General features: G+C 37.4%; 1 protein-coding gene across 1 annotated transcript; it reads left to right on the forward strand.

Annotated features, from left to right (window-relative positions):
• Nucleotides 1–9,156: 9,156 nt before the first annotated feature.
• On the forward strand, nucleotides 9,157–12,941 carry LOC148861951 (transketolase, chloroplastic). Its single transcript, XM_088985145.1, has 7 exons — nucleotides 9,157–9,788; nucleotides 10,345–10,435; nucleotides 10,532–10,637; nucleotides 10,741–11,023; nucleotides 11,110–11,258; nucleotides 11,351–11,504; nucleotides 11,631–12,941. Exons 1-7 carry the CDS (start codon nucleotides 9,297–9,299, stop codon nucleotides 12,588–12,590), a joined length of 2,235 nt encoding a protein of 744 aa, XP_088841271.1. The 5' UTR covers nucleotides 9,157–9,296; the 3' UTR covers nucleotides 12,591–12,941.
• Nucleotides 12,942–17,790: the final 4,849 nt, after the last annotated feature.

Consider the following 17,790-nt stretch of genomic DNA (forward strand, 5'->3'; position numbering starts at 1 on the left):
GTCCAAATTGATTTTGATTTGGACGGGTCCAACCCAAAATTGGTCCATTAACACCCCTTTATAGTGATATAGTTTATGGTTGCATACATATTTCTAATGTTTGGCAATAAAACTTCAGTGTATAGTTTCTATATTGGTGTACATCCTTTCATGTATATACCCTCTTTTAGTCTCATATATACATATATAGATTGAGGCAAGTTGTAATTTTCCCTTTTTTTTGTGGGGCATAGCCTTTTGGATAATGTGAATTTAGTCTCTCTATTGTCTTCATAGATATTTATCTTTTAACTTTTCTTGCAATTTTGCTACTTCTCACTTACCAATATTCTGCCTAGATTGACAAAATCAATTTGTTATATTGTGTTTTAGGATTGATTGGTTACATGGGTTATGGTTGACAAACATCAGCCCAACTGAAAATCAGATTCGGCTCAAGTTTGAGGCATTGAACAAAGAATTTGGCCAAGGGATAGGTGTGTTGTATTCAATGAAGAAAACTCAGATATTATGTGTGGATTTCGTATGCTAAATGCGCAACTTGGTTCAATCCAAATCAAACTCAATAAATTGGGCTGGGTAATTGGGTTTGGGTAGGATTGCTACTTGGACGGGCTGAGGTTGAAGATGTGTTAAATTTGAATAGGCCCAGCCTGAGGGCCCGAGCCCGATATTTAGTAAATTATTTAAGTCAGTCACCAACATGCACCCCTAGGACGGGCTGAGCTAGACTCTGCCTCAAGCTCTCAACCTGGCTCAGCTTGCACCACCCCAAAGTCCTGATCCTTAATTTTGGCTCCGTTTTGTCGGTAATTATCCGGGAGGGGGGTAAGCCGGTTGACCGGTAAATTGATCACAATACCCGCGTTCATCCTGCGGCTCACAATAATTCAGATAATTGATAATCTCCCGCATGTGAAATACATAAGAGTATCAGTTACCTGGGTGATACCTAAGAGTATCAGTTTAATTTGTTGTTCTGTCATGTGAAATAACTCTTATTAGTGAACAGAAGGGACCTTTATCAACTCATCTAGTTGCCTTTTCATTTCGTTTGTTTGTCCATCTCAGGCCCCGTTTGGCTTGTGGGAATAGGGGTCTATAATAGGAATTGGAATAGATTATTCTACTTTCAATTACTGTTTGGTTGGACGGAATTAGAATCTCATTCACATTCCTACTGGAATGGTATTCCTCCATTTGAAGAAATGGCCATTCGATCCTGCCCCTCTTTTGGGAATGAAATCCTATTCCTGTTGATTCTAATTCCCATTTCCATTCCTGTCTGAACTAAACAGATTATGGGAATAGATCATTCCGATTCCGATTCCAAAATATTTTGATTCTGATTTTGATTCTGACTGCAACCCAAACAAACCCTCAGTGAAAATACTATTTTTTTTTCTTTCTTTCTTTGGATGGATTTTAGGGTGATTATCTAAATAGTTTATATGATATTTTCATCTGTAATTTTCTTCTTACAAGGTTATTTGTGCAAACATGCTTCCCTTCCCAATATTGAATATGTACAATACAAATACAAGGTTTAAAATACAATATATAGGTTTTGTACTGTATATATTTGTATTTGTATTCTTCCCATCTAAGCTTTAGGCTCCATTTGGGAAGAATGCAAATACAAACATGTTGAGTGTAAAAACTTGTATATAGTCCATATTTGCATTTCTAAACTTGTAATTGCATTGAACATTTTCGTATTTGCCCTCTTCCCAAATTGAACCTTAGGCTCATTTTGTAAGGAATACAAATACAAATATGTAGAGTGCAAAACCTTGTATTTTGTTCTATTTTGTATTTATTTACACTGTATATATCTGTATTCATACTCCTTCCAAACTAAGCCTTAGTCTCCTTTTAGGAAGAGTACAAATACAAATATGTACAGTGCAAATCTTGTGTATTGTGTTTATAAATCTTATTGTATTTGTATTTATACTCTTTCCAAACTGAGCCTTAGCTACAAACAGATGCTTCATTATACTTTGCCATCTTGGTAATAAATATTCATACTTTATTTTTTGTGTGAATGTTTGCCCGTTCAGATATGACTCTTTTCATTTAAGTGTTCATATTTTATTGTCCCATTCTCTTAATGCCTCTAGTTTATGAAACTATCATCTAAAGTTATTTAGTATATGTTTGGCATCAATGGTGCAGATACAGCAAGCACCGTTTTCTGAGAAAACAATATGATTTTTTTTCTGTTTGGAAATATTGCTGCCAGATAGGACGCTTCCTGGAGCAACAACAACACGTTCTATTTGATATCAGTGCTCCACGTTTGTTTTCAGCATTGATACCCATTATAGGAAATCTATATCACTGCCACATCATTGCCACATCACGTCCCCATTGGTAGCAACGAGCTGCAATCTGAGAAAACGCCAAATTCGACATTACTCCAAGGCATGCTTTCTTGATTTTCAAGACGTGGCTTGGAGCGACATTTTTTATGGAAAAATGGTTTCAAACAAACAGGCGTTTCCTGGAGAACCATTTTTTTCCGACGTGGCATTGATGTGCCACCATTTTTTGGAGCAACAACATCAATGCCAAACAGATACTTAGATGACCTCTTGTTGCTCTAATAGATTCTTGCAAATTTTTGGTTGGACCCAATATTTAGATGAAAGGTAGAGGTTTCTTTCTAATTGATAGAAATTTAAGGTTTGCTTGGTTTTTTTCTTGATTTAATTGAGAAAGGAGTGGATAATTTCTATACTTTAAGATCAAGAGAGACATTTGTTTGAAGTTCAAGTGGATTATTTTTGCTAGATTTTTGAATTATGATGAACCCAAAGAAACTTGTTTTTCTTTTGTCATTGAAATGTTCTTGATATTTTAGCGGGTTTCATTTAGAAAAAATTGAGGTATTTTTGGGTCAATTAGGGTTTACGTCTTTAAGAGGAAATGGATGAGAAAAAAATAAGGTAAATTCATATGGGCATTTTGATAATTTAATGCATTATGTCATCTTATTTAATGGCCAGGGGGTATTTCTCGTAAAGTAAAAGTTCAGAGGGACTTTGTTGCAAAGTATAAGTTCAGGGGGGTAATTGTCACGGACTGGGGGTAACGAAAGTCAGGGGCAAATGTGATTTCGCATATGCTTATTTTGTGTTTTTCTCTTATGTCCCATTCTCTTTTCCGTAAATCATTTACCCATGTTCTCTTATTTCCCATTTAATAAGGGATGGCAATCTTAACCATAAAAATTTCAATATAATAAAAGAGACATTTTTGTTCTATCCAAGTATTGACAACTTTTCTCTAGATGAAAAATTTAATTTATCCACCTAAAAAATGGATATCACTTACCTGAATAAATGAATATTAATTTCTTTATCAATATAAATCAAAATCCCATCGACTAACTTTTCTCTCTAAAAAAAATAAAAAAAAAAAAAAAAACGTCCATCGTAGTCTCATAGGATCTGGACTTTTTTTCTTCGTATCGGTTAAATGGATAATCTGGCCAATTCAGCTATTGATTGGCATTGTTCAGGTCAACATGTTCACATGGAGGATTAAAATATCATGGCACTGATACTCATGTTGGGTATTGGAACTCGTCAATATAGCCGATACTCTTTCCTATTTTTATTTTATAATAATGAAAGACCTAATAAAGTTTTGAAATTATTTACATGTAGGTACATCCAAAGTGTACATAAATGCTTTAATTTATTAAAAGATAGATTAATTATGATTGATTTGCTCACTACAGTTTTTCCTGTTTTATTATCTTCAAAGGCTGTATACTAATATCCTAATTATTTAACATGAACTCAACAACCAAAATTTGGCCCTAGACAAAGCTTGAGAGAGCAAGGATTTCACAGAGGGTAGTCGATGAAGCTTTTTTTTCTTCCTTTTGTAAAGTTGGAATAAAGCTTCACCGAGATTAGGAATTACGATTATTATTTATTCCGGCCATCTGGGGTTGACTACAACAGGGCATTGCGCAGCACCCACTGATTTCTCCAAATGGTTCAGCAGTACTGGGAGTAGAAATAAATGGATCTGAATCCGTACGTATTTCTAGCAACACAAATGCTCATTGTCTTCCCAACAGCAACAAAGACAGAAAGACTCCATAATAAGATCATCTCCATGTGGCGTAATCTTCCATCGTGTTCACGATGCTCCATAACACCCCACCGACTCTCTTATCAAAATCTGGAGGCAAATCTATACCGTTGATTCCCCCATAGAAGTAAGTGGTCCGTACCAGGGTATTTAACATTGCGGTGACTGGTAGAACGTATCAGGATTTCCAACGAATACAACCATCAAGAGAGAAAGACCGGAGGTGGAGAGAGTCCGAATAAGGTAGGGGTTGTCAGGTATAATCACTGATTTGTTTGGTTTTCAAAACCAACCCGGCGACCGAATCAGTCAAGAGTCCGGTTATGATCATTTGACTCAAACGGCCTGTCCGATCTGATATAAAAATTTAAAAAAAATTAAAAATGAAAAAAAAAACGGTCAAAACGATTAAGTGACCAATTCAGCAGTTTGCTGACCAAAATTAATGATTAAAAAAAAAACAAAATCGATCAAATAACTGATTCCCAATTTTTTTGGTCCCACTATCTGGTCCAATCCGATTTTGAAACCATGCTGATTTTGTCACTACCGGGAAGACTGAAGGCATACTTATTGTTGTTGTTGGGGGGACCCATGATAAGCCGTCGATATCAGAGCGTGCGGCGGCGTTACAGCCGATGAAGAAACCTAAAATGAAATGAAGAAGGGAACCGAAAATGAACTGACATAATGAAGTTTAAATTCAGGGAGATGGAGTGGAGATTGAAAATCAAATTAACGATGAAGAAGAACATAAGTTTTAAGGTGATTAATTAAAACGGCAAGCCTTGAAGGTATAGGGTACAATCTATATTCTCGTGAAAAGTGGTGCTCCAAAATCTAAATTTGTATAATTGCACCCTATTATTCTTAACAGAGATTTCTCTCTACAAGTCCAAAAAATGGTGAGAGAGAGAGAGAGGATTCTATTGACAAACGATGAGATTAATGGCCTCATAATCTTTGATTTATACTATGGTTTTTAAAAACGAATCGGTGATCGAACCGGTCAGGGTCCAGTTACCGGTTCGAACGGTTGGGCCATTTTAACAAAAAAATAAAAAATTGAAAAACGGTTAAAACCGTTTGAACGGTTAACTAGTCGGTTCAGCGGTTTATTGACCAAAATCAACGATTTTGGGGGAAAAAGCAGTTTTGGAGAAAAACGGAACCAATCATGTTACCGGTTCCCAATTTTTTCGATCCGGTCTAGTTTTGAAAATAGTGATTTATAATGTTTTTCACTATCATTGGCAACTGTTATTGATTGGCATAATCCGTTCTTTGTTGCTCACCGGTTAGTATTTCAGTACCCATTTTAAAAAAGGGTAAAATGGGTATTTAGAAAAAATATTAATTGGTTAAACATTTTCCGTTCTAGTCAATGAGGGAAATGAGATTTTTTTGTCAAATTCTTTAAAAGTTTAGGGGAGGTTTTTATTAAAGTGAAACTTTAAGGAAGGTTTTTATGATTGCCAAAAACTTTAAGAGAGGTTTTTATATCTTACCCTAAAACTATTGATGCAATTTAGAGATGACAATTTGACTCGCCCCCGTCCAGGCTCCAACTCACCCCGCCTGATCAGGGTGGTTTTTTGACCATTGTTTTGGTTCGGTATGAGTTTTGAGGAAACCCAAAAACCATGATGACCAAGGATGCCGTACAGTATTTGAATTCGAAGTCAGGGATGAGGTATAAAAACCTAATCCTATCCCACCCCTTGCCATTCCTAGTGCAATCTTATCCCCTCTCATAAAAAATAAATAAATAAATAAAAATTGTGATACAAATTGAGCAGATTGGATGTACTGAAAATCAACCCAGGTCCAATCTTAAGGGTCAAGCCCAAGCCAAACCTAACCCAATACAATTGGGATCGATCGGGCTAAGGCTGGCTTAATTGGGCATGAAAGGTTTTGAAAACGCATTTTGCATATTCATATTTTTCTTTTTTGCATGAAAGGTTTCTTTTAAAAGCATACACAAATGCAATCAATAAATGCATACACATAGTTGGAAAAAGACATTCATATATGAATAATATTCATAATATGTACATATGTCCTTTTTAGGCAAAATTCATTAAGAAAAATGCTCAGATTACATCATAAATAGGTGTGATAATTCTATACGTAATATACTATCAGCTAAGTTCAAACTTGGGTTGATTCAGACGAACTACTCAAGATCTCAACGCAAGCCCAATTACAATCCCCGAATCCATGAGAAAGCTTAAGTTCGGCCCGCTCAGCTTTTTTCTTCTTTTTTGCTATATGGGCCTGCTCAACTTACAGCCCTACCAGACCCAAAAAGTGTGAAAAGTTGTTGGTATTTCTATGCTTATTTTTGCTCCATCTATGCCAAAATCTGACTATTGTCGATCCAAAAGGGCATCATGGCTTTTGGCTGCTTCCAAAGTCAAGTAGGAAATAAACCCTCTTAAGGGGTAATAAATCAAGGAGAATCGCTTAAATCCAAACATACTTTATTTAAACAAGTCAACATAGAGAGAAAAAGAACACATGCAAGCATGATGTTAATAATGAATATAGATTAGTAATAAATTAGTTGGGTTTGGATGGAGGCTGTTAGGAGGATGGCCTTTCCTTACATTAATAACACTTTTTTTTAGTTCATTTGGCCTCTACATGGCAAGACCAACATCATTTGGCTTTGTATATGCATCAATAGAATGCATTCTGGCTCGAGTCCGAGTTCAGCCCGACGTTGGGCCTATGTCTTGAGCCTGAGCCTGATTTTCATATAAAGCCCGAAACCCGGAATTGAGTCTGGTCAGAATTTTTTTATTCAATAAAAAGTAGTTTGTTTATATTAAAAATCTTTAAAACTCAAAAATAATAAACATCTTACTATTACTTGGAAAAAAGGAGAAGAAGAACAAAGAAAAAATATTGTATATATATCTTTATTATTTAATATATATAGTATCAAGCCAGGCTTAGGCTCGGGCTGGGTTTTTTTGAGAAAGTCCAAATGTACATCGAAAAAAAGTTGGGCCTGGTGTTTTATACCCAAATTCAAGCCCATGGGCCTAAAATTATGACTAAGCCCAACTTATAACATGTCTAATTGTCATTCATGGGAGATATTTTCAATGCACGGCTCCAAAGTCCTGCGACGTTGGTGTGAGGCATTCTCTATGGAGTTTAGATTGGTGCACATAGATAACATCTCCGCCTCTCCGGTACTTATCATGGAGAGAGATGTTCCTAACATATGGGGCACCCATGGGACTTCGGCTCTATCAGGAGCAAATTCCTACGTACCACCATGGTTTACTTTATTTATAATTCTGACCAAACTCTTTTAAGCTCTCGCTTCCTTCCTACTCCCTCACTGTTACTTCTTAGGTGGGGGCTCAATGGGGTTGGAGGGGTTGGTGGAAGCTACCAACTGAGGGTTGGCTCGTGGTTAGTTGGTTAATTCCAGTATTGATGCAGAACCGAATCTTGTAATTGGCACTTTAAGTTATGTTTGATTTGAAAAAAAAAGTAGGGAAAAGAAGGAAATAGTAGAAAAAACCTATATAAGGTTTGTAAAAGTTTTTTTTTACCTTTGTCTACTCTTTCATTTAAACCAAAAAAAGATGAAGAAAAAGTTATCAATGATGCACGGCACTGAATACCAAAAAAAAAGAATTAAAAATTTAGAATGAATATATTAATGTTTTGTATACATGAATGTTCATCTAATATGTACTTAAATACTTGTGTATTCACTCTATTTAGTTTTACACATACAGTGTACAGATTCGGAGTGGGTTGGTGGGTGTTCATCTTGGTAGACGTGTCAAAACAAAACATTTAAATGTGTTCAAAAAACGCATACTTTTACTTTGACTCTTGTACTTTAATTGTTTATGAACTCAGTAGAAGACACTATTGCCAATTATCATCTTTTCCTAATGATTTATCATTTAATTTAATCAAGTATAAACTACAATTGCACAAAAACATCAATTAATAAGTAGAAGGAATTAAAGGGTTATGAACAAAAAAAGGACATAATGGAATATGTATGGGTGCAACTTGGATCGAATTGGTTAAAATTTTAGTGCACCTAAACTCTTAATGCAGTTGAAATTCTTCAAAGTTGGCAATTCGACCAAAATATGTATAATGGAAAAATAAGACTTCGATGATGATGATGATGATGATAATGAAGATGATGATTATAAATTTGAGTTGTATATGAGTTACATTAGCTAACCAATCAATACATCTATTCGCTTCACCATGATAGTGAGATGGAACCAAATTTTAGAGAGGCTCAATTAGAAAGAAATATAAATACAAATATATATAATACAAATACATACAAAACTTACTTTTGAATACACACTCAGTCGGCCATTTATCATTTTGTCTTTGAGGGAGAGCCGAATTGCGATTCTTTGGTTGCAAGTAATAACCAAACACCCACGTCTTCTATTATTGTGAAACCCATCTTAGAAATTTTAATTCCATCCAATAATTTAGAACTTCCAATACTAATACCCTATGTACAAAACCATCTTCAATATTATTGTATTCACAGCCCTTTCAACTGTTTATTAGGAATATCTCTCCATCAATAAAACCATAAACATACAAAAACATAGTAAGATGTTTATTAGGGGTTTGTGAGGATTAAATCCAAATTTAAGATGAAGAATTTGTTAGGTGGGGGTAAGTGTGTCCCTTGTTACTAAGCCTTATACCATCGTATAAATCATGTGCATGGCGCATAAAATGGCTGCAGAACCCAGAAATTGACTTTCCTTCTGTTTTGGCCCAATGGTCCCCCCATTTTGGGCCTTACTATCGCAACAGATATTAGATCAGATCAGACCAGATCCATTCAGTCTATATCCATTTTTGGACCTCATCTGCTGGCTTTCAGCCTAACAGCCTTTCGCCTGCTAAAATGGAAGGCGAGCATTTCCCACCCATACTTAACGGTCGAGATGTCTACTCTACAAATCTAACGGTCAGATCTTTATTCCCCTCGTGCGTAATCCGAAAGGATTTAAGATTTGTTGTTTCTCTCTCTCTCCTGTAGTCCTGTCAGCTCCAACAAACCAACGAGAGACGGAGAACAAATAGACCTCTCTTCTTCTTCTTCTTCTTCTCCTCAACAGTAGCTGGACTGGACTTGTTCCTTCTTCATCCACCAATCCATAACAATGGCCTCCTCGTCATCCCTCACGATTTCTCAGGCCCTCGTTGGTCACACCAGAACCCACAACGGCTCCACCACTACTCACTCCGACCATCTCGCCCTCCCTGGGTTCAGTCTCAGCACCCTCGCCTGCCGGGGCATCAAATTGTCTTCTCCGTCTCTGTGTCCCGCTGGCTCTCGCAAGCGCGTAAACTCTCGATCCGCTGTCCGTGCGGCTGCGGTGGAGACTCTTGACAAGACGGAGACCAGTTTGGTGGAGAAGTCGATCAACACGATTCGGTTCCTTGCGATCGATGCCGTCGAGAAGGCCAATTCCGGGCATCCTGGTTTGCCCATGGGATGTGCTCCGATGGGTCATATCTTGTACGATGAGGTCATGAAGTACAACCCCAAGAATCCTTACTGGTTCAACCGTGACCGGTTTGTGCTCTCTGCTGGGCATGGCTGTATGCTTCAGTACGCTTTGCTTCATCTTGCTGGATACGACAGTGTTAAGGTGCGTCTGTTGATTTTTTTTTCCATTTAATTTTTGGGTTTGTTTTCATTTCTAGTCTGCTCTTTTCTACTTTGGAATTTAATAAACGCTATCACGCATTTCTTCTGTGGATCGTATAGGAGCTACTACTTCTGAATTTTGTTGTTCTTCTTTTTCCCTAAACAATCAGACTTATCTGCTTTTGCCCCATTAGATTTGTGTCTTGGAAGATTAAAATGGAGCATTTTGGCTAACCCCCAACTGGAAAGTGGGAGAGAAGAGAAATTAGTTAGCTTGATCATTTCTGATTGAAGATACCCGTATTTTGTTGTAGGAAGGATGGATGATTCCTTCATCTTTCATTTTATTCATGATAGAAGAACAGACCAAAAAAAGTTTTTTGCTTAGGAGATCAAACTTTTTGTTTGCTCAGATGATTTTTACTTTATTTTATCTTATTCTAGCGATACCCCTAAAATTGTTTTCTTAGGTTTTCCTTTTTGGTTGTGAACTCTAATGATATTGTTTATCTAAACTTTATTGTTGGAATTTTTTGTATTCAAAATCGATCTACTAGGAGGAAGACTTGAAGACTTTCCGTCAGTGGGGAAGCAAAACTCCTGGTCATCCTGAGAACTTTGAGACTCCTGGTGTTGAAGTTACTACTGGTTCGCCTCTATTCTATAAAACTAAATTCCTGTACTTGAAAAAATAGATCAAAAGCCTGAAATTTCATCTTCTTATTTTCTTTTGTCTTCATGTAGGGCCTCTCGGTCAGGGTATTGCCAATGCGGTTGGTTTAGCCCTTGCAGAGAAGCACTTGGCTGCTCGTTTCAACAAACCTGACTGCGAAATTGTGGATCACTACACGTAAGGACATCCTTAGTTTCATTGTTAGTGTTCTGTTTTTACCTGGATATGCAGAACTGCAGGGCCTCACTTATTTGATTTGTTCATATTTGTATTTCCTTAGATATGTTATACTGGGAGATGGTTGCCAAATGGAGGGGATTGCAAATGAAGCTTGTTCCCTTGCTGGGCATTGGGGACTTGGAAAGCTGATTGCCTTCTATGATGACAACCACATCTCCATTGATGGTGACACAGAGATTGCATTCACTGAGAGTGTTGACACCCGTTTTGAAGGTCTTGGGTGGCATGTGATTTGGGTGAAGAATGGTAACACTGGTTATGATGATATCCGTGCTGCCATTGAGGAAGCAAAGGCTGTCAAAGACAAGCCAACCTTGATCAAGGTAACATTCCCTAGCATATTCATATAAATGAGTTCACTTTGCTCCAAACTATCCTATTGTTTTGTTAATGTCTTGTGTCTATGCAGATAACAACTACCATAGGTTATGGGTCTCCAAACAAGGCAAACTCATACAGTGTTCATGGAAGTGCACTGGGGGCCAAAGAAGTTGACGCCACAAGGAGGAACCTTGGGTGGCCATATGAACCTTTCCATGTGCCTGAAGATGTAAAGAAGTAAGAAAATTAAGACGGGATTCTCTCTCCCTAATGATGAAGAATAGCCTAACATGTAATGCTTAATGAGTTTGGCTGCTTGTATTTCACAGGCACTGGAGCCGCCATGTCCCAGAAGGTGCTGCACTTGAAGCTGAATGGAATGCCAAATTCGCAGAGTATGAGAAGAAGTACAAAGAGGAATCTGCAGAGTTGAAGACACTCATTTCTGGTGAACTGCCTACTGGTTGGGATAAGGCCCTTCCGGTATGTGGTATTTCCATCAGTTTGGCTACTATTCAATTACCCTTTGCTCATCTTATTTACACCCATTTAGTAATGAGATTATGTTTATAATGATCATTGTCATGACTGTTTGCTTGTTTGTTCCAGACTTACACTCCAGAGAGTGCTGCCGATGCCACCAGAAATCTGTCTCAACAATGCCTTAATGCACTTGCAAAAGTTCTCCCTGGGCTTCTTGGTGGTAGTGCAGATCTCGCTTCTTCCAACATGACTTTGCTGAAGATGTTTGGGGACTTCCAAAAGGACACACCTGAGGAGAGGAATGTCCGATTTGGTGTAAGAGAGCACGGCATGGGTGCCATCTGTAATGGGATTGCATTGCATAGCCCTGGCCTTATCCCTTACTGTGCAACCTTCTTTGTTTTCACAGACTACATGAGAGCAGCAATCAGGATCTCAGCCTTGTGTGAAGCGGGAGTTATCTATGTAATGACCCATGATTCAATTGGTCTTGGGGAGGATGGGCCCACACATCAGCCCATTGAGCATTTGGCAAGCTTCAGGGCCATGCCGAACATCTTGATGCTCCGCCCAGCTGATGGCAATGAGACTGCTGGTGCATACAAGGTTGCAGTTCTTAACAGGAAAAGACCCTCAATCCTAGCCCTCTCCCGGCAAAAGCTTCCCCAGCTTCCAGGGACATCCATTGAAGGAGTTGAGAAGGGAGGTTACATTATATCAGACAATTCTTCAGGTAACAAGCCAGATGTCATCTTGATTGGTACCGGTTCAGAATTAGAGATTGCTGCTAAGGCTGCTGATGAACTCCGGAAGGAAGGGAAAGCTGTCCGGGTTGTCTCTTTTGTCTCTTGGGAGCTATTTGATGAGCAGTCTGATGCATACAAGGAGAGTGTTCTGCCAGCTGCTGTTTCTGCCAGGGTTAGCATTGAGGCGGGATCAACATTCGGATGGGAAAAGATTGTGGGAAGCAAGGGGAAGGCAATTGGGATTGACCGTTTTGGAGCAAGTGCTCCTGCAGGAAGAATATACAAGGAATTCGGTATAACAGCAGAGGCTGTCATTGCTGCTGCTAAGGCAGTTTGCTAGGCTAGTTTAGTGGTGTTCCCTCTTCAGTCTTCATTGGCATTTGGATTTAGGGTCTTGATTTCCCAAGTTTGAAAAATACATTAGATAAGAGACCAGTCTTGTGAAATTTTGAGTCTAAATGGCTTCTTTGGCAATAATAAAAAAGAGAAACTCTTTCCGGTGCCTCTTATATTTCCCCGGTGAAGAACCAGTCTCCAAATTGAATCAAGACTTGGAGAGAGTAGGGTAGGTGAAATGTCCATGGAACGTGTACTTTGAATTTTGTAATCTTTTCATGGGTACTTCCTATTGAACTTTGATTAATTCTTAGTAATTAAAAGAAAAATATAAATTGTGTTCTTTCTTTTGACACTTGATGCTTGTTAGAGTTTGATGATTTGCAAGCTTACGGCAATATGGAAGTTACAGTTCACTAATGGAACCCGTAATCAATGAGTGTTCGAGCACGCTGATTTGAAGACCTTTAGAACAGGGAAATTTAATTTCTCATCTTCTTTTGGTTCTGTCCAAAAAGGGCTTCACATCTTACTTTTTTTGCCCATTTAAGAAAATATTTTTTGAAATTTCAGGGAATTGATGCCGACATCTTGAATTGATGAATGGTGGAAGAATGGATGTCTAAGGAAGGCTGGAATTAGATTGGGTGGTGGATTCAAGCCATTCAGTAAGGCTAAGGCAACCTTAGTCATATAGTGAGTGGGGTCCGCATATCGCATTCCTCCAAGCATGAAGCAACTCATATTTCATATGTGATAAGGTGCTTTTCTATCCTTTCGAAGGGAGTGGGACCAACCTTTAACCAGAAAAGGTGAGGGAAGATTTTGATCCTTTGATGGGTGTGTGGTTAGTGAAGCTCCTGGTGTAAAATTGTGAACCACATCATCATTTATTCCAATAAGCTTTATTGAATAAGGTTGGTGTTTGGCGATGAAAATCATTTAGCAATAAACCTAGTTTTTGTCTCACAAAACTGTCCCTATATAAAACTTAAATATATATATATATATATATATATATATATATATATATATATATATGAGAGTGAGAGTTAGACATACGGACAGACTTTCTTTGTTCTTCCTACATCCCTCCCCTCTCTTCCTCTTCTGTTCAGCTTTTCATCCGAGTTGGTGATGTTCAAATCTACAGCAGCATCAAGGGTATTAAGATCATTGAAAACTTGAAGGGTCAACTGTGGTCCAATTAGAATGGATGATACAAAGTTCAAGTGAAGTGGGACTTAGGGGGAAAAGAAAAGAAGCGGGGACAATAGCAAGAGAGACCAAGAATGAAGAAATTGTAGAAACAGTTCTTCTAGCTGCTCAGAGGCAAGACGTTGGGCAAATTAGCATTTTGATGATGCCATTTATGGTGGACCAAAGATTCAACATGTTTCTACAAAATCCAACTGATCTTTTTTATGTCTAAAGACTAAAAAACAAGCTTATAGAGTTTCAAAGGTTGACTGGTTGAGAGGGGGATCAATGTTCCACTCTTTCCTCCCTTGCCAGCCATATTGGCCAATAGCTTCGAGTGTTGAAGTTGTTTTGGCCAAGTTAAAAACACTACTCTTCTTATTATGTAGTTCTATTTATTTTGATCTTGCTATTAAAAAGAAAAATGGCAGAATTTCAATGGTGACAAAGAAAAAACTCACGTGGGAGGATCACTATCTGTTGCAAAGAAACAGAACTTTGGTCTCATCTTTCCTTCCATTTGTTTTGTGTCATAGGCAAGTTCAGAAATGCTGACACAACACATTGCTTGCCATGTTCATCCATCCTTACTGGGAATATCTCTTTGTACTTTATATCATCAATATTTCAGATGTACAGCTGGGTCATGGGTGAACATTGTCAGCAATATGTTTTGTGGTCAATAAATCTGGATTCTGTCCTTAGGCTCAGTTTGGAAAGAATACGAATACAAATATAAATATGTAGAATGCAAAACCTTGTATTTTGTATGTACTTGCACTATACGTATTTGTATTCTTTTCAAACTATTTTTTAGGCTATGTTTGAAGGAAAATATAGGGAAAGGAAATGAAAAGTAGGGAAACGCTCACAACCCTTGTATTGGTTTCACTGTCTTTCCCTATCTTTTCCTTCAAACCAAACATAGCCTTAAGGAATTGGCAAGACCTCTCCTCGATTGTAATGAAAGCTGCTATTAATGATGTATTAGACTATTAGGAGATGTTTTATGCACTATTTTGAAAATCAGACCAGACCTAACGGTCGGATCGTTTGACCTGCAAAGCCAGTCATGTCTCGGGGTCTGGTTTTCGATTGAACCACTTTTTTTGGAAAAAAAAAAATTGAATTAGTTAGAGAACTGTTGACCCGGGTGATCAACCGCTAAACCATTAGACATGGGCAACGGTTCACAGTTTAATAAAAAAGTATTTAATTTTTTAGGAAGCAAAGAGGAGATTGAGAGATGGGGAGTGATTGAGACAATAATGATCTCAAAGCTGAGATCACTGAGATCCCGGCGAAAGAGAGAGAGAGATCCAAAACAGTTGGATATGACTTTGTGGTGTAGTACAAAAAAGGCCAACATAACATTGCAACTTATGCCTTATCGAGACATCTGGAAGATGGGCTCCATGCTATTTTCCAGCCCATTCCAGCATGGATTGAGGACTTGAAGAAAGAAACAACCCACGATACTACCATGCAACAAATGATGCAAACTATTCTCAGTGGTAAGGGCCCAGGATCAAAGTATGAGGTGAAACATGGGATCATTTGGAGAAATGGCAAGATCATGGAGAGCCCAACATCCCAGTACAAGACTAAGCTCTTTGCAGAAGTCCATTCATCTCCCACTAGCGGTCGCTCAAGATATTATAATACTTTGCAACGTTTGAGAAGAGTAGTTTTTGGAAGGATTGCTGGAAGGAAATAAAGGGAGTGCATCGAAGAATACAACATTTTCCAAAGACATAAGATTGAGAATGTAGCCATTCCAAATAGGATTTGGACTGAGATATCAATAGATTTTGTGGAAGGCTTATTGATTTCAAACCACAAATCTGTGATACTACTGGTTGTGGACCGATTATCTAAATATGGGCATTTTTTGCTCCAAGGCCATCCATATTCGGCACAAGTCTTCTTAAAAGGTGTATTCAAGTTACATAACATGCCAACATCAATTGTGAGTGATTGTGATACCACTTTCACCAAGGTTTTTAAAAATATGCCATTTTTCGGTTGAACAGTCCAACCGTACAGTTTATTCTGACAATAAATAATAAATAATAAAAATGGCCAAAAATTATTATTCGGATTGACAGTTTGATTGCCTGGGTCAATGGTTTGCTGCTAATGAAATCAATAGTTTTTTACCAAAAAAAAACAGTTTTGTGGTAACGATTTTTTATTTTTTCGATTCGACCATTTGATCCGATCCAATTTGAAAACCATGACTTTCACCACCAATTTTGGAGAGAGAACTGTTTTGTCTACAAGGAGCCACCCTTTGCATGAATACGGCCTACCAGTCTACCACCCTCTAATGCATGGCTATACAGAAGTTCTGAACCATACCTTTGAAACATACCTCCGATGTTTTATTGTTACACACCCTTACTAGTGGACCAAGTGGCTTCCCTTGGCCAAGTAGTGGTATAACACCATCTACCATTTAACCACTAAGTCCACGTCATGCAAATGGGTTTATGGAATTGACCCACCCACACGTGTCATATATACCGAGTACAACCCTTGTTCAGGTTATTGAAGATGAACTCAAGGAGAGGGATCAAGTTCTTTCCAGACTTAGGCTGTGTTTGGTTGCAGTACAAATTTATTTATACTAGTATAAATGTATAGGAATGCAAATATAAAAAATGTAAATTCTTATTTAATTTTGTTTTAGATTTTATTTTATTCTGCTTTATGTCTTAATTTATTTCATTTATACTGCAATCAAACCAAATAAGCTAAAATTTAAAACAAAAATAAGTCAAAATTTACACACAAATCATTTGTGCTGCCGTGATTTTGCATCTGTACAAATTTATTTGCATTGCAACCAAATATAGCCTTAAGGAGAATCTAGCTTTTAACCAAGGCCCATTTTGAGAGACTAGTTGATAAACAGGATTAATAGACATTTTGAGGTGACTGATATGGTGTTCCTTCAGTTGCAACCGTATAGGCAAAGAGCAACATTGTCGCTCATAAGTCTCAAAAGCTTTCGGCCCATTTTTATGGGCCCTTCAAGGAGCTATAACAAATAGGCCTAATTTGCCTATAAGTTGGAACTTTCGACTGGGTGTCGTTTGCATCCTATTTTCCATGTGTCATGGCACAAGACAAAGTTGGGAGCCCACTGCAACAACAACCCAACACTGCTTCCCTTGATTTTAGATGGTACCTCAAAACCTTATCTAACAGTTAGGGTTGTTCATAGTTCGAATTGGGTCAGTTTATTAATTTTTTTTAACCAATTCAACCTAGTCGGGTTACCTAAAGATTAAATCGAAATTGAATTAAGAAAAATCAACTTAGTCGGTTTAGGTCGATTTGGGTCAGTTTTGGCTTAAATATATACATTTCCGAAATATATATTTCAGCTTTAAATATATATATATATATATATCAGAAATACACATATTATATATAATATTTTCAGTGAGAATATATTTATTGGAAGTACATTTAAAACTGAAATATATATTTTGAAATATACATATTATATATATAATATTTCAGTGAGAATACATTTATAGATAACTCGATTCGGTTTGGTTCGGTTTCGATTTCGATTTTCATGTATAAAAACTGAAACCGAACCGAATTATTGATTTACCCATTTTTCTAACTCGAAACTGACTAGTGGTGAAGAAAAACCGATTAAATCGAATTGGATTAGGCCGATTGGTTAGTTTGAATTTATTTGTGAATAACCCTACCAACAGCTATATTGGACTACTGAATAATGAAATAAGGTAATAAGACCGAAATAAAAGTTTTGATTCATTGGAAAGATACTTCTGGTAACGAATAAATAGGCACAAAATAGAAAATATATTCACTGAGCACTTTATAAATATTCTGACGACTGTTAAAAATTATCATTAATCTCTTTTAAAGATAGATTAGGGGTATTTGAAGGGTGGTGAAAAACAATTTGAAAGTGTTCATTTAAAGTACTAAAAACGATGAACCTACTGGACCCAGACTCG

Source organism: Nelumbo lutea, chromosome 4, assembly GCF_056320005.1.
Source record: "Nelumbo lutea isolate HS-2025 chromosome 4, American lotus-T2T, whole genome shotgun sequence".
NCBI lineage: Eukaryota > Viridiplantae > Streptophyta > Magnoliopsida > Proteales > Nelumbonaceae > Nelumbo > Nelumbo lutea.